This window comes from Pelodiscus sinensis, chromosome 25 (assembly GCF_052426305.1).
Source record: "Pelodiscus sinensis isolate ZL-2025 chromosome 25, ASM5242630v1, whole genome shotgun sequence".
In the NCBI taxonomy this organism is placed as follows: domain Eukaryota; kingdom Metazoa; phylum Chordata; order Testudines; family Trionychidae; genus Pelodiscus; species Pelodiscus sinensis.
Genome location: NC_143076.1, coordinates 17,295,752 through 17,321,191, shown reverse-complemented (window position 1 = coordinate 17,321,191; position 25,440 = coordinate 17,295,752). Strand labels below are relative to the sequence as shown.

Genomic DNA, 25,440 nt, shown 5'->3' with positions numbered 1-25,440 from the left:
TGAAGCTCTATTATATGCCATTTATTCAGAAGCTCTGAGTAAATACCAACAAGGAGGTTTAATAAACTGATCAGTGAAAATGTTTTGTGCTAAATGAGCCACAGACGGCTGGGAACAAAGCAGTTGAAAAGGAAGCCATGGAGAGATTCTGGGTGTTTTATTCTGCTCAAAGCCCCACCAATGATTTGCAGCTGTAAAGTATCAGCTGGGTGGGTGGGGGACAAATAGGTGCTCTCTCACAGGAGAGAGGCAGAGGGAGGCAATTGCCAGTGTATTGCTTTTCCATGGCACTAGACAAGACGCTCTGGCTGCAGACATGCCCAGCAGGGGACAGTATCCAAAATTGCTTGCCAAGCGAAGGCCAAGTAGGTCAGCGGGGTTGAAAACCTGTTTGCCAAGCTCTGCGCCCCAACAGGGCAATGCAGAATCATTTGGATGGTGCTAGTAGAAGGCAAGGTTCCAGCTGATGCACTGTTCCATCAGCCCCTCCCCCTCAGAAATCCCTTTACATTTTTCAGGCCATGGCTCATGTCTCCGGGGGACCTACATCTCTGTTCTCCAGTTCCAGCACAGTAACCCAGTTCCCTTCTTTTCTGCCAGTTTACAGGCTGTGCTGGCCTCACACCAGGAGTCAGAGAGCTGCCTATAAAGGGAGAAAAAAACCCCAACACACCCCCAAGCATTGTGTGTCTGTACTTCAAGGTTTCTTGACAAGAAGTGATGAAAGTTCACCAGCCATGCAGCTGATCAGCATTAAACTCACCCTGTGGTTACAGAGAGACAGACAGGCCATGGGTCCACATTTTATGGCCCTGTAGCCCTCTCTGTTCCTCAGCCTGCACATAAAACACCTCTGCTAACAAGCTACTTCAGCCTGAATTCCACATTGGAAGGCTTCAGCCTTAGTTAAATTCCCCCCAATTTTCCCCATGTACAGGAAGAGAGACTGTCAGCTGCAGGCACCGTCCTGGCGTTAAAACCCCCCTCCTGTTCTGTGAGGTACAATCTATTGAATAGCAAAGAGTCTTTTCAAAGAGTCCTCCTCTTATAGCAGGGCCGGAGAAATCTTAAAAGGCCACTGCTGTTGTCCATTACTAACGAGTCCAGAGACAAAAGTTCAACACACAAAAAGGTACGCGGGCCCCAGCGGGGGAAAAGATTTTCCTTCCTTTAAAAAAACAAACCTAAGTGGATTTGGAAAGTTTTAAAGCTGGAGACTGCCAACATCAAAATGCAGACACACAATGGGGGTGTCTCTCCAACCCCCCCTCCCACTTCACTTGGGCAGTCACTGGCTGTAAATATTTGATCACACCTAAATTGGAGATATCAGAGCTCGCTACTTCTGCGGGACACATTCTCTCTGCATCATCAGAGAAACCGGCTCGGCCATTCATTCACTTACAATAATCAGACCAGCTGGCTGGATCCTATGCCAGAGACTAGACAGCTTTCATTTTAGGCCAACCTTCAGAAACATTTTAGGAAAAGAACTGCACCGACAAGCTGACGAAAGGAAAAAGGAGGCAGTGGGACTGCACAAGGCTGCCGATCCTATAGAAGATCTTAGCTGGAACGAGAGGGGATATAAATCCTGCCCTCGCTCTTTGGAAACCAGTGCTAGCTTGCTTGCCAGTTTATTGAGAACAAGGAAATACGTAGGAGGCAAAGAAAGGCAGAGGGAAGGGGAGAGAATCCCCGGGCATGAAGCTTAATTTTAAGGCCCCCTGGACCGAGCTGGGAGTGGAGCACACTGCACGTCTATTGCAAAGGGGATCCTTGCAAAGTGTAGATTGCAAGCTCTTTGAGGCACGGACTGTCTTTGTGATGCGCCTGTACAGCACCAAGTCCAGTCGGGTCTGGGGCCTCTAAGCATTATTCCTGTGCAAATAAATATCACCCAAGCCCTAATATCCCGGTCAGGTAGGCCAGAATGTTGCAACAACAGTATAAAAAGGCTACCAGAGAATTTAAGCAGGCTTGTCCAAAGTGTAACATCTGCCAGACTCTTGGGAGTTTTAGATCCCATTTCTCTACTCCAATAACAGTGGCAGACAGCAAGCTGGGTAACGAATCCCAGAGACCTGACTCTGCCGCTGAAGAAGTCCTGAAAGATGCAGCACCTTTCGATTTTTACAAAGCTCCTCCCCCTAATCTGGGTTCAAGGTCACAGCACTTGATTGGTTTATTTTGACTAATTTATTTACCAGGGTGCAGCAGAGGGAATAGATAAAAACAGCATTTAAATAGGCAAAACACAGAGAGCCTCATTAGGCAAGCACTACAGAGCTCAGATTACCAATTGCAATAAAGCAGTGTAGGCACACATTGCAGGAGACACACTGGACTCCCAATGTTTGGTAAAAATATCAGCCTTGGCTTTTCCACATTCGTTATCTAGACTGGGGCCTTGTCAAATGTCAGGGAAGCCAAAGGGGGGCAGGGAGAGGGACAGCATTAAATAATGGGAATTTATGTAGACCACCTTCGGAAGATAATAAAATACAGGGCCTGGCACAGATCTTCACTATTAAAATCTGCAACTACCCTCAATAGCAAGGCCAACTTTTGCATCCCCTTTCAATTTCTACTGAAGGAAGGAAAAACGACTGCTGAGCAACACACATTCCCGTCTCCCCCCACAATTTACAGTCTTCTGTAGTGTGGATTTTACCACGGGAAAGTCATTGGCGGTCTTCCAGGTGTGTTTATGCTCCAATCCAATGAGGGATTATAGTTTGGGGGGAGGGGACCTACCCATCTTAGGCCAGCTACAGCTAGCAGTGGGGATGCCAGGGCAGGAGATTCTGTACAACCCACTGAAGGACATGCTCAAATCACCTGCACTAAAGCGCAAGCAGCCGCATCTATGCTGCTACTTGCATCCATGCTGCCATAGGACAACTAGCACTGCTACACCCAGCTGAGCAAGAGTGACCCGATGTTCTGAATTTATAGGGCCTGTCCTGATCTCAGGAACGTTTTCTTATAAAGGCACCTCTTACCCCCCTCCCCAGCTCCTGTCCCGATTTGGGGGTGAAACAGCCACATTTTTACCTCTCCAATCCAAGCTCCCTCGTTGGCCAGCGTTCCCTATAAGCTGAGCACTTGGGCGGCCACCCAGGAGAGATTCAAATGCCGCCCAGCTGATTAGCAGAGCTCTCCCAGCCAGCAGCATGTGTTTGTACTGGTGGTGCACATCTCCACATGTCTCTGCACGTAAAATTTATAGCGCACATGGGTGGAAAAAATTGGAGGGAACATGGCAATCACCAGAGATTACTTCCATGGATGATACGGCTCAGCCAGGCACTCAGGTACTGAAGTTTGCCCAGCCCCTTGGGTCTGAGCGCAGGTGGCTAGCTTGAGCGTCCGCTGGACCTGCCCCATCCGCCCTGCTATTTTTTGCACGCTAGCTCGGGCCCTGCTTGAGAGAAAGTCTGTTTATCCAGGAACACCACAGCTCTTTATACGCCTGGCGGGTTTTGTGAGAGCTCCATTTTAAAACGACGCCTGAAGAAGTCTGACTTCTTCCCCGAAAGGCCAAGTTTAAAAAACAAAAAAAAAAGCACATCCAACAGCCGAGCATTCACTTTGGGGGAAGCAAACAAGCAGTAACATGAAGGCCTAATGGAGTTTTATAGCCACCTGAGAAATGGTTTGACAGACACTTTGTATAAAGCTTTAGCCTCTCTGCGAGACAACTCCAGTGCTCATAGTTATGTGTAAGGGGGAAAAATAGCCCAGGATACCTGGATAACGAATATACTGCCAGATCCTTCACTTCAGCACCTTATTAAAAGGCCTTGCGCTGTCAGAATATTTTATGCCGACATTTAGATTTTGCTTAAAAATACGAGCATAAAAGTTTTTAACTCCCTATCCCCCAAAATTTAAATTGCACTAGGCAATGCTTCAGGCTGGACTTAAACATCCTGCTATGGTGCTGGAAACCACAAGGCAACCTCATTATGTAACAAAGCAAAAGTAGGAGAAAGTGCAACTGACTAGAAATGAGAAGTGAAACTGACTGATCTAATTTCACTCCCAAATAGACCCACTTCCATGTGTCTGAAGCGCTCGTGAAGTTCCTATTTGTGTCACAGGGAAGGAAATGGTTTTTTTTTTTTTTTTTTTTTTAAACAAACAACCCACAACAACAAACTCTCCAGTAAAAGAATACATGGGGTTACACTCCTATCCAAAATACAGTGTGAAGACTGAACTCCCATTGGCAAACCCCTTGTGACCCATTAACTCCCCAACCCTAATTAGTGAGGATCACGAGTATCTTACAGATGCGAGCAGCAATACTAATAGATCACTTGCTATTGGGAACCTCCTGCGGTATAATGCTCCCGTTTACAGACAGAGGTGCAGCTTTCATACGCGTGCGGCTGAAAGTCCAATTGTTTGACTTTCATCACCAAGAGAACTCCATCTTTGGGACCAGCAATAAAACACCACGTCGGGGCATTCCTGGCCTCAATGCAAATGAAAGGGGCGATGGCACCAAGGAAAGTCCTTTGTAGGGTAATTAGGACAGTGTTACTTGTGTGGAAGAAAATGGTTCATTTCCCAGGTCAAATGCTTCCCTTTGCCTGGGCATAGCTGAATGCACTGAACTGCTTACACGCCACTTATCCGCAACAGCTAGCCTGTGGATTTCCCATTGAGACTGCCACACGCAGCCCACAGGAGCAAAGAACCACAGTCAAAGGATGTGACACACAAGAATATTAAATACACTTATTGATCACAGGGAACCAGCATTGTGGGATGGGGGGGGGAGGTTAAGCGCGGGTAGTGCCATGATCAGGCTTTTCCTAAAGCCTGAGCATTCATTAGACCAGTGGGTCCCAACCTTTTTGATACCAGGGACTGACAAACCCATTCACAAACTTTTGGCAGACAGTAACGTTTTATTTGCATATTCATGTATTCATTATTCAAATGATGAAAATGCAAATAAAATGTTGCCAGTCCACCAAAAGCCCAGCCCCCCGCACCAGCCCTAACCCCAAACCCTCCATCCTTTCCCCCAGTGCCAGCCACTGACCCCCCAGTCCTCTGCACTTAACCCCCCCAAATGCCAGCCCCCCACCCTTTAGAGCCCCCCCACCAGCAGATCCCCAATACCAGCCTCCTGTTTCCAGAGCCCCACTGCAACAACCCCCCCAGCCTCTCCCAGTGCCAGCCCCCCAAATTAGCCCCATCCCCAAAGCCCCCATGTCAGCTCTGCCCTCATAACCCCACCTCCCCAACAGATCAGTCTCCAGAGCCCCCCAGCACTAGCTCTGCCCCTGGAGCCCCCAGTGCCTGCCTCACCCAGGCCTACGCTGCTGCCCAAGTAACTGCAGCTCTGGGGGCCAGGGCTGGGGTATACCGCTCAACGCCTCCCCTCCTGCCGCGGCTGTTGGGAGAGGTGCGTCCTGCCCCACCTCTCAGCCAGCCAGCACCGGGCAGGGGCGGGGTCTCCTCCCAGCTGCAGAAGAGCGGTTCACTGTGCAGGGGGAGGGCCGTGAGGCGTGTGGTCTCCTGGTCGCGGAGAAGCGCTTCCCTCCCGCCACGCAGGGAAGCACTCTTCTGCGGCCGGGAGGAGACCTCGCCCATGCCCAGCACTGATTGGCTGAGAGCCAGGGCAGGACACACCTTTCACAACAGCGGCAGCAAGAGCCATGTATCTCAGCCCTGGCCTCCAGAGCCGCCGCAGCTGGGAACCATTGCACCAGACACAGCAAACTATCACGAGCATCTAGTATGCATTACAACATGTTTCAGGGGAATAAAAGACCTGTGAGATGATCTCGTCCATCCCGCACCTGATACTGGATTGTTTTCCATGTCATCTCCATTGTTTCACCAAGACACATGGAGAACAACCTTATACTCACTGGCTGTGTCTAGACTGGCCAGTTTTTCCGCAAAAGCAGCCACTTTTCCAGAAAAACTTGCCAGCTGTCTGTGGCCGCTTGAATTCTGTGGCCGCTTGAATTTCTGCAAAAGCACTGACTTCCTACTGTAAGAAATCAGTGCTTTTTGCGGGAATACTATGCTGCTCCCGTTCGGGCAAAAGTCCCTTTTGCGCAAAACTTTTGTGCAAAAGGGCCAGTGTAGACAGCTGAGATTTGTTTTCCGCAAAAAAGCCCCAATCATGAAAATGGCCATCGGGGCTTTTTTGCGCATAAGCGCATCTAGGTTGGCCACGGACGCTTTTCCGCAAAAAGTGCTTTTGCAGAAAAGCGTCTGTGCCAATCTAGATGCTCTGTTCCGAAAATGTTTTTAACGGAAAACGTAGCCACTCAGTTAAAGCTTCAGGCAATTTTAAATGCGCCGAGACTGGAATTCACTGGAAACAAACATTTTACCGAACCAAGAAGTTGGTATTTATGTCTTACCAGGAGTTGAATGGGGTACAGATACCTCATCATAAAAGGCACACGTATCTAGGGTGTGGTTGGAATACCATTCACTATCAGCAGGAGGTACCTGTATAGAGCAGGGCTCATCAGCACTAAGTGTCAAGTGAGAGAGAAGTGTTAAGGGGCAGGAAGTGTGGAGAACAAAAAACAGGTGTTGCTAGTTGGGCCATTCCTACCAAGCTGGGATTATCTGACAGCCAAGTGGCACACAAGCAAAGAGACACCGGATTTAAGCATATGCTCTCAAAAGGGGGAGTGAATCAATGGATCTTGCTCGCATTGTGTCACAGACAGGCAACTGAAAACGGAAATGTGCACCACAGCCTGTTTCCATGACGTGAGTTTCTTACCAAGTTATATGGTCTGCTTCAAAGCCCATAGGAACCAACAGAAAGTTTCCTATATACTCCCAAGGGGCTTGGACAAGGCCTATGTTAATAAAGGATCTTTGACCACAGATATCAGAAGACACCAAAATCAAGTGGACTGATAGCAGATGTGCGAAAGGCTCTATGAGGAGAGAGGTTTTGGTGTCTGGAAACATTCCCGTGTTGCTTGTAAGTTTAGGGAGGGGGCCAGATAAAGATGGCATCCGAAGTGAAGGTGAACTCACTGAACACGAACAAGCAGCTCACCTGGCCAGAACACTTATTTCTGTGGAACCAGCAGGGACCACTTGCCTGTACGAAGCAGAGATGCTGGCCGCTCAGTGGGAGAGGACGACGGTGTGGAACTCCAGAGCCAAAAAGCAGACTCTTTAGCTTGACAAGGCTTTGAAAGCATCCTCTTACCAGCACAGCGGCACACCGTTCTCCAGCTGGCCAGGGTACACACCATGTCTAGACATAGGTTACTTGGAGCAGAATGTCTAAACCGTCACGGATACCAACGGGGGCTCTGCAGGGAAGAGTTACTAATCAATAAGAACAATAGTGTTAACTGTGAGAAAGAATCTACTCCCCAAGCAATTGCATCAATGGTTGTACCAAATAAAAAGCTTCCACTGTCAATCAAGTTCTCTCTTTGGAACAGTTTGTCCTGCCAAGGTCTGGGCAATTAAAAAAACCCCAAAACAAAACAAAAAAAGCCAGTTAAGGACTTGGTTCCTTTAAGCTTATTTAATGATATTTGAATGCTTAGATTTTCTATTTCCCAGCTCCTGAAAACAGAAATATTTTAAATGACCAATATTTAATTCCAGAAACATACAACCTTATTCGCTAAGCCATAAAAGAGCTATTTTACAAACATACATCTGGATAATTAGAACAATAAAGTCTTTAGACATTCAAACATGATCAGTAAAAATACAAGATTATTAATAAAGATTTTTTTTGTATTTTTAAAGACTATTTCCAGACTTTTTTCTTCTTCTCTTTAAAGTAAATCTCTGTTAAGAGTACATGATTGTAAGGTGTACAAAGAAAATAAAAATATTCTAGTCGGAAGAGAATTCCAAAAGACTTAATTCAAAATAAAAACAGCAGTGTGTTGGCTGCAGTATCCCTTTTGCAGTACATCTGCTTGTCAGTTGGCACCTGGAAAAGAAAAGGATTTCTTGGGGGAGTGGAGGAGGCAAGGCAAAATCAGTTACCATCAACACGGACTCTAATCCGGGCTCACCTACATAGGCACCTGGGCAAGACAGCTCTTCCACCCAAAGGGGCCTAGTTACTCTAAGGGTCTGTTTTATGGATGTTGTGTTTCTGTTGGAAACACTGGAAAAAGGCGGGGGGATGCAGTGTAAAAGTTGACCAGGGTGTCTACATTACTCAGACCCTGGGGTTTCACACCTAATCATCCTCTCTGTTCCTGCCCCTGAAATTTTTGGATCTCCTCTCCCTACAGAGAAAGCAACACAGAGAAACCTGAGCAAATGTTGCCTAAATAATATTGCCATCTGTATCATGCCCCTTTTTGTGGGGCAAGATCCTCGGACCGTTACAAACACATACAACCAATTCTTTGTAGCCCCACAAACGAGATCCCGTAACACCAGATAAACACGCTCCTCAGAAGGACTGCAGAGTGCACTGTAGCAACCTTTCCTGATGAAAAACCCCGAGGCATCTTTTCTTTTAGAAAAGCACGGAATCGTAGCAGAGACTGCTACCCAATCCAAAAAGGGAACTCACAATCACAGGCCAGATCACCTCGAGCCGGGCTGGAAAGGGGAATTTACGGAAGGGATAACCCATGGCTACAAAGCAAATACAAAGGAGAAAATGGAAAAGTGCATTTCATCTTCAGCCCTGCAACTCCACTCCAAAACGAACCACGTCTGGAGTCTGCGATACAGTAGATGTGGAATCCCCAGTGATTTCAGGTCACCGTGCTGGGGAAATCAAGGAATAATGCCCTTAACACGAGATTGATCAATATGGGAAAAGCAAGCAGGAGTAGGCATAGCGCAACCCATCACTTCCCGGGAAGCTGGGTTCTACGTAGTGCGCCTTTCGTTGCTAGTTCAAGAAGATTCCCAATATCTCCTCTCTGCCACTCCCATCAGCCTGAAGATTCCCTCGTTTCCCACCATTACCACAGCTGAGAACTGGGACCCTTCCCCTTACCCATCTGGAGAGGCTGCAGAGGCAACATCCCACCTCCCCTCTTGCAGGACCAAAGGCGATGGCTAAGCTAACATTTTCAGGGAGCTCTCTTCCCCCCTGCAACTCCAGTCATAGTAACATGAGAGCAAGTCTAGATGACACAGTAAGGGGAACAGCTATGCTCTGGCTTACCAGCCCTTCCACTGTTGCCACCTTCTGCGGAGTTGCACCAACACTGAAAGGTGGGATAGCTTCCCCTCCCACCCTCACGCGCACACAGAGTGGAAGGAGAGTCTCCCCCACCCCCAAGTACTAGTGCAGGCAAGACAGAGGAGTCAGACAAGCCAAGGCCATGGAATTGCAGACTGTACCCTAAGCCAAGCCAGCATTACAGGTTTTTCCTCTCTGCGCTCTTTGTGCGTCATGAATACTAAGATTCCTGCACCTATTAAGAGGCTGGTGATCTCAGGACTTGGTCTCAAGTTACAATGGCAAAGATGATCTCGTAGGCTCCATCTTCACCAGGCTTTAATCTTGTGTGCAGACAGGGCATCTGAACTCTCTTTATTCACTGCAGCCAAAGGCAGGAGGGGATCTAGGCTCAAGCAGATTGTGGACTGCTCTGCAAACGAATTATACAGGCTAGTATGGTAGGGCTACAGCAACTGCTCCAATTCCTGGAGCGGGAAAATCCGATCTCCTGTGCATCCTTGTCAGAGACGTGCACCACGCCGATGGAGAGAAGAGGGCGAGGGGGAGGAAACAATAGCCATAACATGAAAAGGGCATCAAAACCTAAGCCTGGCTCTGGATCAATACATCTTTGTGGCAGGATCAGGCAAAAGGACATGCCGCATGGTATCAGGCACCATCTGTTACAGCAGTTTAATTTCTGGCTTCATTAGAGCAAGCCTAGATGTTTAAAACGAACCGAGCCATACGGGTGGGTGCAGACCTCCTGCCCGTCTGAGCCTGGAAGCCCCTAACGGACGCTGAGAGTATGTTGATAGGGGTGTAACACAGGACTCCGTAGTGTGGCACTAGCCAGAGGATGCTTCTGCCAGTCTAGACAGAAACCACCGGGCTTATGGAGATCCTCCTGGTGAAACATCAAGCATCACTTCACTTCTACGAGAGAATCCTCCCTGCTCTACAATGGCCCCAGTTTGTGAAGTGGATCCAAACTCTTCTCTGTTCAACCAGTATCAACCTGGAGAAGCTCTTTTGTTGAGAGAAAGCACACACCCAATTGGCTTTTGCTTCACAAGAGTGGAAAAGCAATGTTGATTCTCCGGCATTCGCTACAGGGAAAATGGAGCAGGAAGAATGACCTTTACACTGACCAAAGATACTTCCAAGCACATCATGGTCCATGCAGTAACGCACACTGTCTTGTTACAGCATTCACATGGCAAGAGGATTTATAGGTCTGGCATGTTATTCGGTTCCGGTTGGTGAAATGGTCTTAAAGTTGGGTCCCCTATTGCAGAAAGAAAGAATGAATGTACGGTGCATACTTTAACGTAGCTGTGATTCCAGACGTTTGTGAGGCTAGGAAAATCCTGAACCATCTGTCTCCTAGCAGGTTGTGCCCACCCTAGTACCAGTCTCAGGGCAGGCACTACCAATAACCAGTCTGGAGTGTCTAGTGCTAGTTCTGTTCTCAGCTTGCATTTTTGCAGTGTTAAGTCTTTTGCCCACTCTGGAATGAATTGGCCTATGAGAAGTGCTAGAGAAATGGGTCCGGTTCTAGCAGTTCTTCCTTCTCTGCAATGCACCTATCTGTTCCAATCCGAGAGCACTTTGGTACAATCAGTGCAAAAAAAAAAAAAAACCAACAACAACAACATAAACACCCCCCACCGCCATGAAACTCAGCAAGATACATCTCCAGGTACTAACATTTACTGGCCCTATCATCAGCAGTACCTGTGACTGACTAACATGGCAGCCAAGGTTCATTCAGTAGTGATATAGTGAGACACCCTTTCCCGCCCCACATTTCTGGGTTTGCATTTTTTCCTGCTTGATCCAGTGAACAGTTATACAAGTGCTGGAGCTCCAAATATTGTTGATCGTTTTAAAATCAGAGCCCGTTATCAAGGCCCACAAAGTCAAGAAAAAAAATTAAACCCAGCTTTCTCCTTCCTCCTGCCCACCCATCTCCTTCTCCCCAAGGAGACCACTGAGGGGGGGAAAATGGTTTGTCAGTTTCAAGTGCCTGGCTATTTAGTGCATGGAGAATTCTCATTGCACATGAGCTACGAAGAACAGGCATTCGCTCCAAACGGAACCAATTCACAGGCTGTTGAATGTAGCTCGTTCCCGCCAAAGGTCATCAGAAAACCTTGTTAAATAACTCTGTGTGGCAGCTGGGTTGCCAGCAGGGAGCATGGAGTCCAATCCAGTGAAATCAAGACACAAATACATCCCTCCCCCTTTCTCAGCTCTGAACTCTGGTTTTGGAGCAATAGGATCCAGGGTGCACTAGATTCAAAGGGCTAGAACCGCCACTACCCCATTAAAACAATAAGCAAATAAAAAAAATTAAAATGTGCTTTTGATACACGGAATGAAGTCAAATAAATACATTGATTTTTTTAAATGTCTAAATACATTTTTATATCCTACACCCAAAAGCTCTGTACATTTGGTTTGGTTTTTGTTTTGTTCTGAGTCAAAACAGAATTTCTCATAGCAAGAGGAGGAGGCGAGAACGGAAGAGGCTCCCTTCACTGACACACTAATGCAGCTGCCGCGTCCCCACTTTGCTGGAGCATGCTTAGCACTTGGATGGGCCGCAGACAGCACGCTCTCGTCCCACAGTCCGCATGGAAGCGAGGAGGCACTGATGTGAGGCCAACACGCTCATCCAACCTTCAGCCGCTTCCAGAAAACATGACTAACTTTCATCTGAAAGGGAAAGAGACGGTAAGGGAGAAACAGGCCACGAGAGGAGTGAGCATCGCCAACCCTTCAGAATGCGCCGCCAATTCCAAGAGCACTGGTTGCGGGGATAACAGCGTGTGCCAGCATCACAGATATCTGCTCAAACCAAATTGAAAGGGAGCCAGGATGCTGCTGTGCATGGTTTCAACAGGGCACATGGTGCCTTACACACCAAAAAGGGAGAGGGGCCTATCCGGAAGATGTTACCATCTAATTCATCTGGCTTCAGTCCCCAAGTGGATCCAAACCACAAGCCGAGCATCTTATTAAAATGAGGATTGCAGCTGGGGGAACCGGAAAGTGAAGAGATGCGCCTCCTACTTCACTCGTTCCAGTGAAGACAATGCATGATCAGCAGATCCAAGATGGATCGGTTTGATTTATGCTGTTGTGGAACCAGCAGCTTCCAGACAGGCTGAAGCCATAATAAAAATCTCCCAAGGCTTTTGCTTGAAAGATTAATAACTGTCGTTGTCCGTGGTACTTGGGGTCAGCATCCAATGACAACATACATTATCATTTAGAAAGAGCCCCTGGGAGAAGGGATGATGTGTTGTTCATGTACCTGAATGCTCATCTGTGGGGGCTGATCCAGTCGGCCTTTGGCGAAGGAGAGTGGCGTAATTTTCCTCAACTTCCTGAAAGACAAAACCCACGTGGCTCTTTATTTCTGACCTCAGTGAATCTCTAGCGCTAAGAGCAGGAAACAATGTAATGGGAGGTGACTGGATTGTAATACTCATGTTGCTAAATACTTTCCATCACTAACTCCTGCGAGAAGTTCCTCCACTGGGGAAAATCGTCTAAGCAATCCCCGATTCCTTTTGGATCTTCTTTACATTAGAGCAGGAAAGTTCCCTGTTGCCACAATTAGCTGGCCTGTCTTCCAGAAAACAATACTATTCACGTTCTGTGTGGCTGTGGCAGACGAAGAATAAACCTCAAAATGGGATAGAATCCCCAAGATGTAGCGAAACTGACTTTGAAATACTCTTGGCACAATGGGGCTTTCCACTCTGTTTTTACATTAGCATTAGTAAGTAGTAATGGGCAAGCATGTCCAGGTCAGTTATTTATATTTCTTATGCCTTGGGGTAGGTCTACCTTCCCACTCTTTTTTCAACCTTACTGTAACACCCACTGCATTCATTTCCATTTCTCACTTTGGAGAACTGTTGCATCTCCAAACTGTTTGCAACAGAACATACATGTATTTAACATCCACACACGTGTCTATAGTGCTCCTGGTTTCTCCTGTCCATGGGATTTAGGACAAGGAAACCGTTTCAAACCCATCCATGGAGATCATCCAAGCATACACTCCTGCTCTCTCTCTCTCGTCTGATCACACAAGCACTGTATTCATGATCTTACACTTCTCCTGGTTCGTGTCTTCTCCCCCCAATTTGCACCTTTTAAAAACACTACATAAGCACTGAAATCTGAATCATTAAAAAAAGCGGTGTACCTTTAGGTGTTCAAGGTTAGCCTCTATCTTCTGAATGTACTGCATCACCTGGATACGTGACTCTACTGAGAAGTGGGGGCTCTGTCCATCGGAGCACAATTCGTCCACCTGTGCCCAGCGTGAGGCCATAAATTCCTCAGCAAATGAGGAGCTCCCTTCGTCTGACTGGGCGTCTTGTGGGGAAACTGGTTGCTGGTTTGCCGAGTCCAAAGAAGAGTGACCTGCAGTGTACTGCAGAACTAGCGAGGATACCTCCTCATCCGTAGAGCTCTCCTGCACAGTTCCATATCCATCAAGGATCAAATAATTTCCTATTAAGAAAACAGTTTTGTACTAGCAACGCCAGGTCAACAAACTGCTAAAAGTCCGTGAACTAGAGAGACAATTTAAAATCAGACTTCAAGGGAAGTGGTGAAAAATTCATCTCTTATGAAGTTTTGGAACAGACTAGATAAAGCATCAGAGAATACCTGGCAGAGCCAAGCCCTGAACTGGGCTGGATTAGACTGGTTCGTAATGGGAACCATTAAAGATGTATGTAGGGTCTGTTTGAGAACCATATGGTCTGTTGCTCGGTTTTTCTCATCAGAAATATTCAATATGCTGTTCATTACAACAATAGAATCCATGCCTTCTCGAATCATACTGCTAAGTGTCTAAGTGGCATTCATTCTGCTGTTTCTGAGAGATGTTCAGATCAGTTATGCTCAAATTTAGGCTGGCATTAAAAAGTTCTATAAAATAGGCAATATTAATGGGATGCCAATTTTAAAAAAGGCATCAGAGGACTAGTAATTACAAGCCAGTAAATGTGACTTCAGTGTCAGGTAAATTGGTTGAAACCATTGTAAAGAATAGAATGATCAGACACAAACGAACATGCTTTATAAAGGGAAATCATGCCTCAATCGGAATTCTGTAAGGGGGTCAAACAAACATTGATCCACTGGCTACAGTGTACTTGGACTTTCAGAAAGCATTAGATAAGATCTCTCACCCGGGCTCTTAAGCAAAATAAGGGGTCATGGGATTAGAGGGAAGGTCCTCTCAAGGACAAGTAACAGGTTAAAAGATATGAAACAAAAGGCATAATTTTCCTCCATGCATTTATCAGTTCTTTTTTGCTGAATGTTAAAGAACACCATCCTCCGGCAAGGAGTTCTACAGGTGCACTGTGTGAAGTACTTCCTTTTGTTTGTTTGTTTGTTTTTAGCCTTCTACCTATTGATGTCATTTGGTGACCCTTAGTTCTTGTGTTATTGGAGCAAGTAAATAACTTTTCCTTATTTCCTTTACTTATTTACTTGTCACCAGTCAATTTTATAGACCTCTGTCATACTCTTCCCCCGCCCCGTCTCCTCTTTTCTAAAATGACAAATCCTAGGCTTATTAATCTCTCCTCTTGTGGCAGTCATTCCCCATATCCCTAATAATTTCTGTTGCCCTTTTCTGATCTATCTTTTTGAGATGAGGCAACCATATCTGCAGACAGTATTCAAGATGTGGGCGTACCATGGATTTACACAGAAGCAATAAGATATTCTCGGTCTTACTCTCTACCCCTTTCTTAAATGGATTCCCAACATTGTTAGCTTATGGCTACTACTGCACATTGGAGTGGATGTTTTCAGAGAATTACCCCAAATGACTTCAAGATTCCTCTCTTGAATGGTAACAGCTAATTTTGTCCCCATTGTTTTAGACGCATAGTTGGGACTATGTTTTCCACTATGCATTACATGGCATTTATCAACACTGCTGTACAGTCACCTAGTTTTGTGAGATCCTTTTGAAGCTCTTCACAGTCTGCTTAGGACTTCACTACCTTGAGCAGTTTTGTATCATCTGCAAACTTTGCTTTCCCCTTTCTCCAGACCATTTATGGAGTGTGTTCAATAGGACTGGTCCCGGTATGGAGCTGTAGTGGACACTAGTTACGCCTCTCCATTCTGAGGACTGACCATTTATTCCGATCCTTTGCTTCCTGTCTTTTAACCAGTTATCAATCTATGAGGACCTTTCCTCTTATTTGGGGACTGGACTCAATGACCTTCTGAGGTCTCTTCCAGCCCTATGATTCGATGATCCCATGACAGCTAATTTTGCTTCAGAGCCTTTCATGAGGGACTCTGTCAAAGGCTTTCTGGAAATCCAAGTATACTATATCTACTGAATACTGCCCACATGCTTGATGACCCCCCTCAAAGAACTCTAGTAGACTAGAACCCCCCCGCCCCCCCGCACAGTTATCCCAAGGGGTCACACATTTGAAGTGACATGGTCTACGTTGCGCTATTGAGACTCACTGTACAGCACCAAACCATCATTTCTCTGCTCTTTGAAAATAACGTTCTGTCTACATATTTTTATGTAGCAAGAAGGAAGAGATGAGACATTCCAGTTTGCTGTCTAAAGGATCCTGAAGGAGCTCTATATACATAGTCATGCCTCACAGGTGACTTCCCTACAACCAGGGATGGAATGTACAGATTGTGTAGATAGCTCTTAAAGCCAACGCATTACGAAGAGCAGTGAGGACACAATGGTCTGAGCTCCAGCAAGGGCTGTACAAGGCTGCCTGAACTCCTGGGTACAGCCACACTTAGCTAGCCCAAGCTGATGCCTCTGCAGTCACTACTATTGGTAGCGTGTTAGTGAGATGGAAAATGATATCGGCAATCATGGTGTAGGATGTAGCCAGAGTTGGATCTTCTGACATGTGGTGGAGAAACATTTCAGGAAGTGCTATGACTACATCCAAAGAGAAAGTTATTTTGTAAGTTTCGGTATTCAACTAAGTCCCCATGATGTTCTGCGGGGTGACAGAGCATTGATAGTTGGTAACAAGCATATGTTGCCATACTTTTGGGAATGGAGATGAGCACCACCACTTAATGGAGTCTGAAATGGGAGACTGTGGGATATAGCTTTGGAGAGATCCATGGTAAAAGTATGCTGTCTGCAGACTCTCCCTTTTGACTCACATGGGCAAGAGCCAGAAATTCCCAGTTTCTTCAGCTGTAACCTGTGCTAAACCATTAGCAATATCTGTTTCTCCTTTAATTAGCTACACTTCAGGGGGTTGTGGGAATAAATTAGTTTGTGTTTGTACATAACTTTTAAAATATAACACACTAGTTATTAAGACACGTTCAAAGATGAGAAGAGCTATGTTTAAGTGTCCTCTATTGCGTCAGCAAGGGAGAGTCTACCAGGAAAGCATAACCAGGGCTCGCCAGCTGTGCTGTCCAGCAATCTGCGCATGCGCAGATCACCCGAACCCGGCTCTTCCAGGTTACAATCTACTCACCACGGGTGAGTAGATTGTACAATTTGTCGAGCTCTGAGCATAACTGTGCTTCACTTTAAGAAACATATTTCCTATAGATTTCTTATCTGAACACAATAACGTGTCTGGCATTTGAGCGGGATTGGCTATAAATTTAGTGCAGCGTGTACAAAAGGATATGCTCACCTGAGATCCGTATGTGTACCTCCTCTTCCTCCTTTCTCTCCATTACTTCACCTTCCAATGGAGTCTCATCGCTGTGGGCCTCATGAGCATCAAAGAAGTGCTCTCCATTGTCATCAGCACCCCCCCCTTCCAGCTCGGTGGCAGGGGTCTCCAGGGTCATACTCACATGGTCCGTGACTAAACTGTTACTAGACCTGGTGTGTCTAGATCCCAGCTGCACAGCATCCTGTGAAGCTGGGAATTCGGCTGAAGTCCGGAGGCCATAACAAGCGGAGGATTCATTAGTGCCTGTTCTGGGATGCATCCCGTCTGTTCCAGACTGCTGCATCTTGTCATCAGAAGGCTGTAGTCCATCCTGAACTCCACTCTGTGCCTGGGCCCCTCGGGAAACGGTCCTAAACTTAGGAAAACGCTGCCAGCCTTCCAGCGTCCCCTTCTCAGACATGCCCAGATGCTGCATCAACAACTGCTTTAGCAAGCCCACTGCAAGGAAAAGGAGCACGGAACAGTCACGCAACTGTATACGCCGTTTCCACTGTGTCTGCAGTTACACTGATGTTCCCTGGGCTCTTCCTGAAAGAGCGCTCTATGTGACTTCTTCTCTCACTGCTACTGCTGCAAAGGTGGGGGACGGGGTACAAAGAAACAGTTGGAGCGTTGTGTGTCTTGTATCACGGGATCTCAAATTGTTTCACAAAAGGTGAAACTAAGGGGGGGAACTAAGGCACAGGCTGGTTAGCGATAGCCAAGAGAACCCAAATCCCCTGACTTCCAGTCCCCAGTTCCAATTGCTACATGATGCTGGCCATGCTGCTGTCCCCTTGAACCTCACGTGGGGTGTATTAGGAATGTTCCGGTTATCAGACCATTAACGTCACAGGTTGAAGTAATGATCCTACTGCAGATTCAAGGAAAGTTACTTTCCATGGCATAACCTTCAAGGTCTAAATGTAGGGAGAGTTTGCATCCCAACAAGTCCATACAAACATTCATAATATCTAAATTATATGGGAGAGTCTTACTTGGTCTTTATCCTAGGATTCTTTGGAGTTTCAGGTGAAAATGACTACGTACCAACAGAGACGCATAATGTAGTCTTAAGGGCTTAGGACAGCTTTAAGTCCATAGTCACCTAATACTCACTGTTTGAGAAATGTTATCCTTCCTAACACAAAGCAGCCACTCAGCTGAATGGAAGGCATTTGCAGAAAAAAGAAAGTGACCGATTGCTATTGCCAGAGGGCTTCTTGCTAAACTGTAGCATTCAGGACAGACATTAGGTCACTGATATTATCTAATGTGCCCTCCCCACTCAATCTTCCTTTAGCAAGAGCTCACGCATTAGAAATACAGGTTGGCTCTCACCTGACCGGTCCCGGAAGAGGGGATTTGCCAGACAACAGGAGGTCGTTCCCCCCTCCCCCTCCAACACCTGCCCCTGCCCAAACCTTGCTGCCGGGCAGCATATGGCCGCAGCCACACTGATTATGCCAGGTTGCCATGGCTGGCTTCCACTCCCGGGCTACTGCAGCCACAGTCCTGGCCCTGCTGCTAGGCAGCAGACAGTCCCAATCGTGCTCCATCCACCTGGCTACTGAGGCCCTGCTGCCAGCAGACTCGCAGGGTTACACTGGGCTCCCAGCTGCTGGCCCTCCTGTCCCAGGGCTCTCTCACCCAGGAACATCTGGGGTCATGCTGGACAACAGATGCTGCCGGACGAGAGAATCCTGGATTTGGGAGGTGCAATCTGTACTTGAAAGCACCCAGCCTTAAAACAATGCATTGGATCCTGTAAAAATCTGATAATATGGTTCAAAAGACTGAGTATAACCTATTAGAGACTGGTGGAGAGGCATGAGACAAGAACTCAGTCCAAGCAGGTATATGGCCCTCTTAGCTCCAGGTAATGAGGAAGTGTTAGACCACTCCCAGTAGCACAGCTGAGTTTTAGAGGCACCATGGCCATCTCAGAGTTATGAAGGACGCATGTTTACGTGCCATATGAACATCAGCACAGTAGCTGAGAGATCATATTTAGGAACATAGGAATAACCATACCAGATCAGATAAGTGGTCCATATAGCCCTGTCTTTGACACAGGCCAATACCAGACTTCTCAGAGGAAGATGCAAGACATCGTCAAGTGAGAAAACATGGAACAACCTGCTCATAGGGGAAGTTCTGCCTAAATTCCTTAATTAGAGGTTGGTTTGCAGCCTATGGCATGAGGTTGGGTGTCACTTTCATACCAGATACAGACACAGACACCCCTTCATTAGTTTGAACTCTAGATGTACTTGTAATCCAAACAAATGTACAATCCCTTTTTGAATACCGCTGGCCACTCGCTGCCTTAAGCAATGAGTCCCACAGGTTAATTGTAGGTTGCTTAAAAATGTTTGTGCCTGAAATAACAATCCTCAGCACTTCCTGCATGAAGCTCTGTTGTGTTCCTCCACCTTCAAAGCACTTCGTTCTCTTGGCGCACAAAGAACACCTCATTAATTGGTGTTATTTTTCCAGTGTGATAGATGGGCACACAAAAGGCAGAGAAAGACTTGCCCGAAGTAAAGAGCCAGTATCTGCAATGTAAGTGAAGCTCAGTCTTCATGTCTAGCCCACTCTGCCTTGCAGCCAGATAGGAACATAAGCGTTTCTACCCTGGACCGACAGAAAACTCCATTTTAGCCCCTGGGATCAAACGGTGGACCTGAAAATTCCCAGATCCAAATCAAGACTCACCAGGGCTACTTCTGCCCATGGCATTGCAATTACTTACAGTCTCTTAGCGCATTCAATGCCCAGCGCTCTTCTGAGATCTGGAGAGGGACTGCCGGTTCAGGGTGAGCAGAGGATTCTCCAACCGTCAGTTCTGTCTGTTGATCTCTCTCAAAATGATTTTCAGCGTCAGGATCTTCTTCTCCCTCGGACTTCTCAGCCATGATTGCTGAAGGAGACTGAGCCTTCAGCATCAAGGGAGGCTCAATTCCCAAATCTGTATCTAACCAACAGAAGAGAGATCATCAAGTTAAATACCCCATTCATATGTTCTGAATTACCTATAGGTGACAACTAAACCACTTTCTCTCATAAGACAATTTAGGGGAATTTGAGGATGCATAACTCAATACCCTGTGCTATAGCTAATTAGCTGAATCTCTGCCCAATCTCCTTACCCGGTAATGTCAAGGTAGCTGGGAAAGATAAGGTATACCTCCGACTGGGTTTCGCCTGCCCACAGGGCTTCTAGTGAAAGCTTTTCTGAGCCAAGAAAGATCCCTATCACATGCAAGACATAGCCCAGCATTCTTGTACTGCATCTAGCATGCTGACTATGCTCTTACCTGGACTCTGCATACTGCTGGCAGGGATGTCCCGCTGTTCTTCTTTCAGCTTCTGCTGCTCCTCTTCCTCATGCTCCTCACTGCAGGAAGAGGAAAAGGACACCACTCTGTGAATCCAATGCATTTCTGCCACCCTAATAGCGTCATCAATACTTGGGTTATCCTGTCCAGGAAAGGGAATTGAAAAGCTACTGGAAAAAAAAAAAAATCAATACCAAAGCTTATTTTTACTTACTCGCCAGGTCCCGACTGTGGTAATGGAATTGGCCTTTTTGATGCCTCAACTTTTACTGTCCCTGCCATCTCAGCTATCAGGTCCTGCCATCTGCAAGAGACCAAAAATGAGACTACCACCAGACACAGGAAGCACAAAAGGATGCTCTCATGTAATATATTTTAAACCAGCTAATGTAACTGTGGATATTCTTAAAGGAATTAACATTTCTATTTTTTCTATCCTATGACATTGTTTGCCTCAACATCTCGTGGCAGTGAAGTGAATTCCCTGGGTTAACTACGGTGATCTCACCAGATACAAGGCAGATGCTCCAGCCCCAAGAAATGAATGCAGCAACACAAGCAGAAACCATACAGATGCAAAAGTGGGAGATTCAATCCAGCAGCCAGAAAGGAAGCAGATGCAGAACACTATACGCAATCAACTGACGCTTACCTATTCTGCTGTGGATTGCAAGTGCTTGGGATCTGTCATTTTACACAGAACAGAGAAGAGATTTTATTCTTTTCCATCAAGTTCTCAAGGTGACAAAATACAGTAAGGAAGTTTGAAGGAGGAGGGATTTCTGCTGTCTCAATGTAGTTGCTTACTATAGGATGCTTATTAGAATGGAACCAGTTCTATGAATATAGCCCTAAAAGCACTATATATAATGGGTAGCAGGTTTAAAACTAATACAAGAAAGTTCTTCACACAGCGTGTAGTCAACCTGTGGAACTCCTTGCCAAAGGAGGCTGTGAAGGCTAGGACTATAATAGAGTTTAAAGAGAAGCTAGATAATTTCATGGAGGTTAGGTCCATAAAAGGCTATTAGCCAGGGGATGGAAAGGGTGCCCTGGCCTCTGTTTGTCAGAGGCTGGAGAAGGATGGGGCACCTGGTGCTGGCCACTGTTGGCAGACAGGCTACTGGGCTAGATGGACGTTTGGTCTGACCCAGTACGGCCGTTCTTATGCACGCTCTGTTCTCCAAAAAAAATTTTTTAAACGAAAAAGCATAGAACACAGACATTCCCGAAAGACAGCTCTAATTTCTGTGCTTCTGTATTTAATAGTCCATTTGAGACGTCAACTCAATGAATAAAAGCTTAGTGACACCGAAGAAGTCTTTGTTATCCTAATTGCACCTCATTTGAAGGAAGGACCCACAAATTTCTTTGTCCCCATTGAACATTTAAAATTTCTAATTAATGTTTTTACCTCTAAAGGGAATAGCAGTGCTGGTTAAGCGACGCCAGACTGACAGTGCTGGGAACTGAAATTCTCTATTGCAGAAGAGCAAGTACAGTATGGACAGCAGCAATGAAAACTGCCTCTCTACACATACTAATTATAAACCCAGTTCTGGAGGGATTTTATTTAGGGGGAAGGAGAGAGTTCACTCCCATGGCTCAGTAATCCTCTGGCCTCTGTGCAGACAGCCAGTAACAGTGGCAAGTTACTGTCAAAATTGCAGATAGTCCACATGTTGCAACATCTCTTCACAGCTAACCTGGGTGAGCTCCACCAACTCATCTCACAGAACGCAGGTCATTCAGCCATTTAAGGGCAAGTTTTGCTTACTGGAGAATAGGGGTCAGTTTCAAATCTCAAACCACGGCCGCTGAAAGCGCCTATCTCAGTACCAACCACTAAGCCATCAAGTCTCCCAAGACAGTATTTTCCTGGTCTACAATTTACCCGGGTGCATCCAAGAATTACCCGATGTTACTTGGGCCCTTTAGTCAATTTTTGTTTGTCTTCATTTAAATCATTGTTCTAGGGTGGGCTTGGGGATCAGGGGTTCTGTATGCAGGCTGCCCCAGGGAGAGAAGGGACAACCACAGCGGGTTGGGGCCAGGTAAGAAGTGCCTCTCCATGGCTGCTGCAGCAGGCACAGCTGAGGCAAAGGTGCATGTCCCCTACCTGTGGGACAGAGATACACAAACAGACAAACTCACTGAAATATATGTAGATAGCTGTCCCTTTCTCCAGCTCTGTCCCCCTGCTGGCGCAATGGGGTTATAACTGTCCCCACTCCATCTCTGGCCCCTTGCTTCCCCCACCACTGTGGTCATTCTGCAGTAAAATTCCCTCCTACTAAACACCTCCTTTCTATTGTAGGAGTATCAAATTCCAGGCACATCCCATTATCCTGGCACAACCAATCCCTGACCTTGCTTTAAGTGATGATCAGAGGAAGCCGTGTACCACATTTGGAGGTCCTAGATCTCACCATTTGAGAAGAGTTCTTGACCAAAAAACTGGACTCAGACAGACAGATACTTATTTCTAAGCTACATGCTGAGATGGGGTGCCAGAATGTTTTTGATGCATTGGTTTCAAACTTCCATGTATACAAGCAATTTGCATCAAAGCTAACAATCCTGGATTTTCCTACTGACCATGCATTTTATATTGCACCATGCTGATGTACATAGCACTGTGCAATAGGTATAAAGTAGCATACAAACAAAACCATTTTTACAGTCCCATGACAAAGCACTTCTACCAAAGATTGTGAAGAACAGTTCAGACAAGAACTGGAATTCATAAGTGGCAGCGTGTTCCCTGCCACTCGATAACATGTCCCAGAATGCTGAAGGTAACCTGGACAGATGGCAGATTCTAGGATTTTGCATAGAGATGCAGGACTATTGCATTGATTCATTTGACAGTTATACCACATGGGTCTCATTAGCCCCAACTTACAAGGATTTAAAAAAAGAAGGGCACTTGTAAAGCAAGAAGAGGGCTAGGAGTGAGACGCGAGGCATAATGGAAAATTTCTAGCAACCGCCTGAGCTGGCAAAGAGTGCCAATTGTTGTTTGTAACACTTGAGGAAGATTCCTGATGGGGTGACAGGTTTGGACACTAGCGCTGTGCACGAGCGGAGCGCCAGATAATTCACAAGCCCCTCTAGAGAGGAACTACGACTCTCGTAGTGGGATGTTAGATTTCTCTCTTTCCCCACAGCAGAGGTAACGGAGCCTATAACTTACACAGTCTTTTCAGAAACGGTCTGTGCCACCAATTCATAAATCTGGGCACCATTTTCTGACATGGAGATGACGAAGAAAGCTTTGTTATCTGGAAAGACACAAGAGGAGAGTCATTTCATCTGATGCCTTGGATAGTAAAAGCATATGAGTATCTGTCTGACTTCAGGGGATTTCAGATACAATTGTTCAGGCCAACACAATATACTGCAGGAAGATTCTGTCAAGTCAATTAGCAGGCTAATTACATCAGTACAAAGGAGTTTCAGTCTCAGACACAAATGTGACACTGGGTTCCAGGCCTCACGCCCTCCCTCCCCCCCAAAAAAAGAAAGAAAAAAAAATTAGCTATTGGTCCTCATGGCTCTTCCAGCCAGCCAGCTTGCCCTGTCACCTTTCCCTTCTCCTCTGGCCAGAATGTTTTATTTCACAAACATTAACAAGCGCTCAAACACCTCTGTAAGGATACTGCCCCGTTTTACAGAGAGATAACATACAGGCAGGTTAAATGGCTCATCCAACATCAATTAAATCCAGGAGTTACAACTCCCACTTTCCCGCTCCAGCTCCTAAAGCCTCCATCCTCAAAGGGCCTTTGTTTTGCATTTCTGCTTACTCCAAAATTGTGCCCATTGGTTGCACTGACCTGTGGCCACCTGGCGAACCAGCACAGTGTTCAGCTTGATAACAGGACTGAATGTGTGTTTGATGTCAGAGGCGGATGCCAGGATCTTACTGTGACACCTCAGCACCAGTTTATCATCTTGCTTTTGCAACAGCACTAGAATATCCTCCAAGAGCAGTGTGTAGAGATCTGCAAAGGGTTAAAGTAGGCCGGGAATGAGTTAAGGAGTCACTCCTACAGGAAAAAACCCAAAGTGATGCATTTTCTATTCTGCATGCAGACAGTCAGAGCTGTGCCAGCCTAAGCAAAGCTTGCAACTCTCTCTCAGCCACAGCAGAGAGCTACAGATGGGATTGGCACATCTCCCGAGCGCCTGGGATACTCTGGCATGTGTCAGATTTGACAAGAATTACTGAATCAGCTCGAGGAGCCGACACGCACGTGAGGAGGCTATGGTACGACCCGCAGTTGGGAATCACAGCTACGCTGTATCCTCCCCCACCCATGGTCACGGACCCGAGGGTAAGTCTGCTGGTGGAAGGAGGGCTCACCAATAGTCTTGTCCCGATTAACCTTCCAGGTCAGAGGCCCTTCGTGAATCATCTTCCTCTTGGTTAAGTCCAAATTCTGCCAATCCAGCAGGAGAGAAAATGAACAAAACCAACATTCATAGAAGGTCACCGCATGAGACCATTGGAGGCAAAGGTAAAAGGCACTGCTGCCAGGAGACCAGGAGGTGAATCCAGAGCCAGGGAAGATTTAGAATCTGTGGTAAGTGCATGAACGTAGGACCTGTGGGTTGCTTCAGTCTTTGGCACTCCCTGACCTTATGCCATAGGGAAGAAATGGCTATTTTCCCTCTTGTGAAAGGACACGATTCTCCCAGCCAGTTTCAGGCACAGGGGGATGTCAGGCCTATAAATGGAAGCTTTATGGGCAGGGTGAATGTCAGTGGCACTGGAGCCAGGACCGTCCCACTTTTAACTTGGGCATTGTTTGAAGGGACAGGGGTCTGCACTGTCTGCAAGCCTCAGGCAGACATGGAGAGCACCAGCTGGGGCAGCACTCCATGAGGAAGGGAGCTTGCCATGGTTATCAGCTCCCTAGCTCCAAAGTGCAGCCCCTGCCGGCGACAGTCCATGCCTGCTTGAGGCATGCAGTCTGGGGGGTGGGGGAAGGTACACTACCCTGTCCCCTAAATTATGCCCAGGTTAAAAAGTGCCCCCCCCCCGACTTCTACAAATATGTTGGCACCCTCAGTCAATGTGATAACAGGGGATGCCCTGCCTGTGGCAAGAGGGCACTGGGAAGGTGAGCAGTGCCCCCCAAGCATCATGGGGTAGTGGCCAGTGAAAGCTCCTGGGTAATCTCAGAGCAGGACACATGGAAAGAGG

The 25,440-nt window shown here is 46.6% G+C and overlaps 1 protein-coding gene across 4 annotated transcripts in view; it reads right to left on the bottom strand.

The window, feature by feature from the left end:
• Positions 1–7,525: 7,525 nt before the first annotated feature.
• Positions 7,526–25,440, bottom strand: part of ARHGEF12 (Rho guanine nucleotide exchange factor 12) — a 112,947-nt gene continuing 95,032 nt past the window's right edge. For all 4 annotated transcript variants that reach the window (XM_075909528.2, XM_075909529.2, XM_075909526.2 and 1 more), the window contains 10 exons: positions 24,598–24,673; positions 24,068–24,235; positions 23,425–23,512; positions 20,443–20,532; positions 20,208–20,287; positions 19,643–19,864; positions 16,864–17,346; positions 13,389–13,699; positions 12,486–12,558; positions 7,526–11,884 (listed from right to left, as the gene is read on the bottom strand). In XM_075909528.2, the coding sequence (XP_075765643.2) occupies positions 11,874–11,884; positions 12,486–12,558; positions 13,389–13,699; positions 16,864–17,346; positions 19,643–19,864; positions 20,208–20,287; positions 20,443–20,532; positions 23,425–23,512; positions 24,068–24,235; positions 24,598–24,673 (1,602 nt within the window). In that variant the 3' untranslated portion in view covers positions 7,526–11,873. The remainder of the gene's footprint in view (positions 11,885–12,485; positions 12,559–13,388; positions 13,700–16,863; positions 17,347–19,642; positions 19,865–20,207; positions 20,288–20,442; positions 20,533–23,424; positions 23,513–24,067; positions 24,236–24,597; positions 24,674–25,440) is intronic.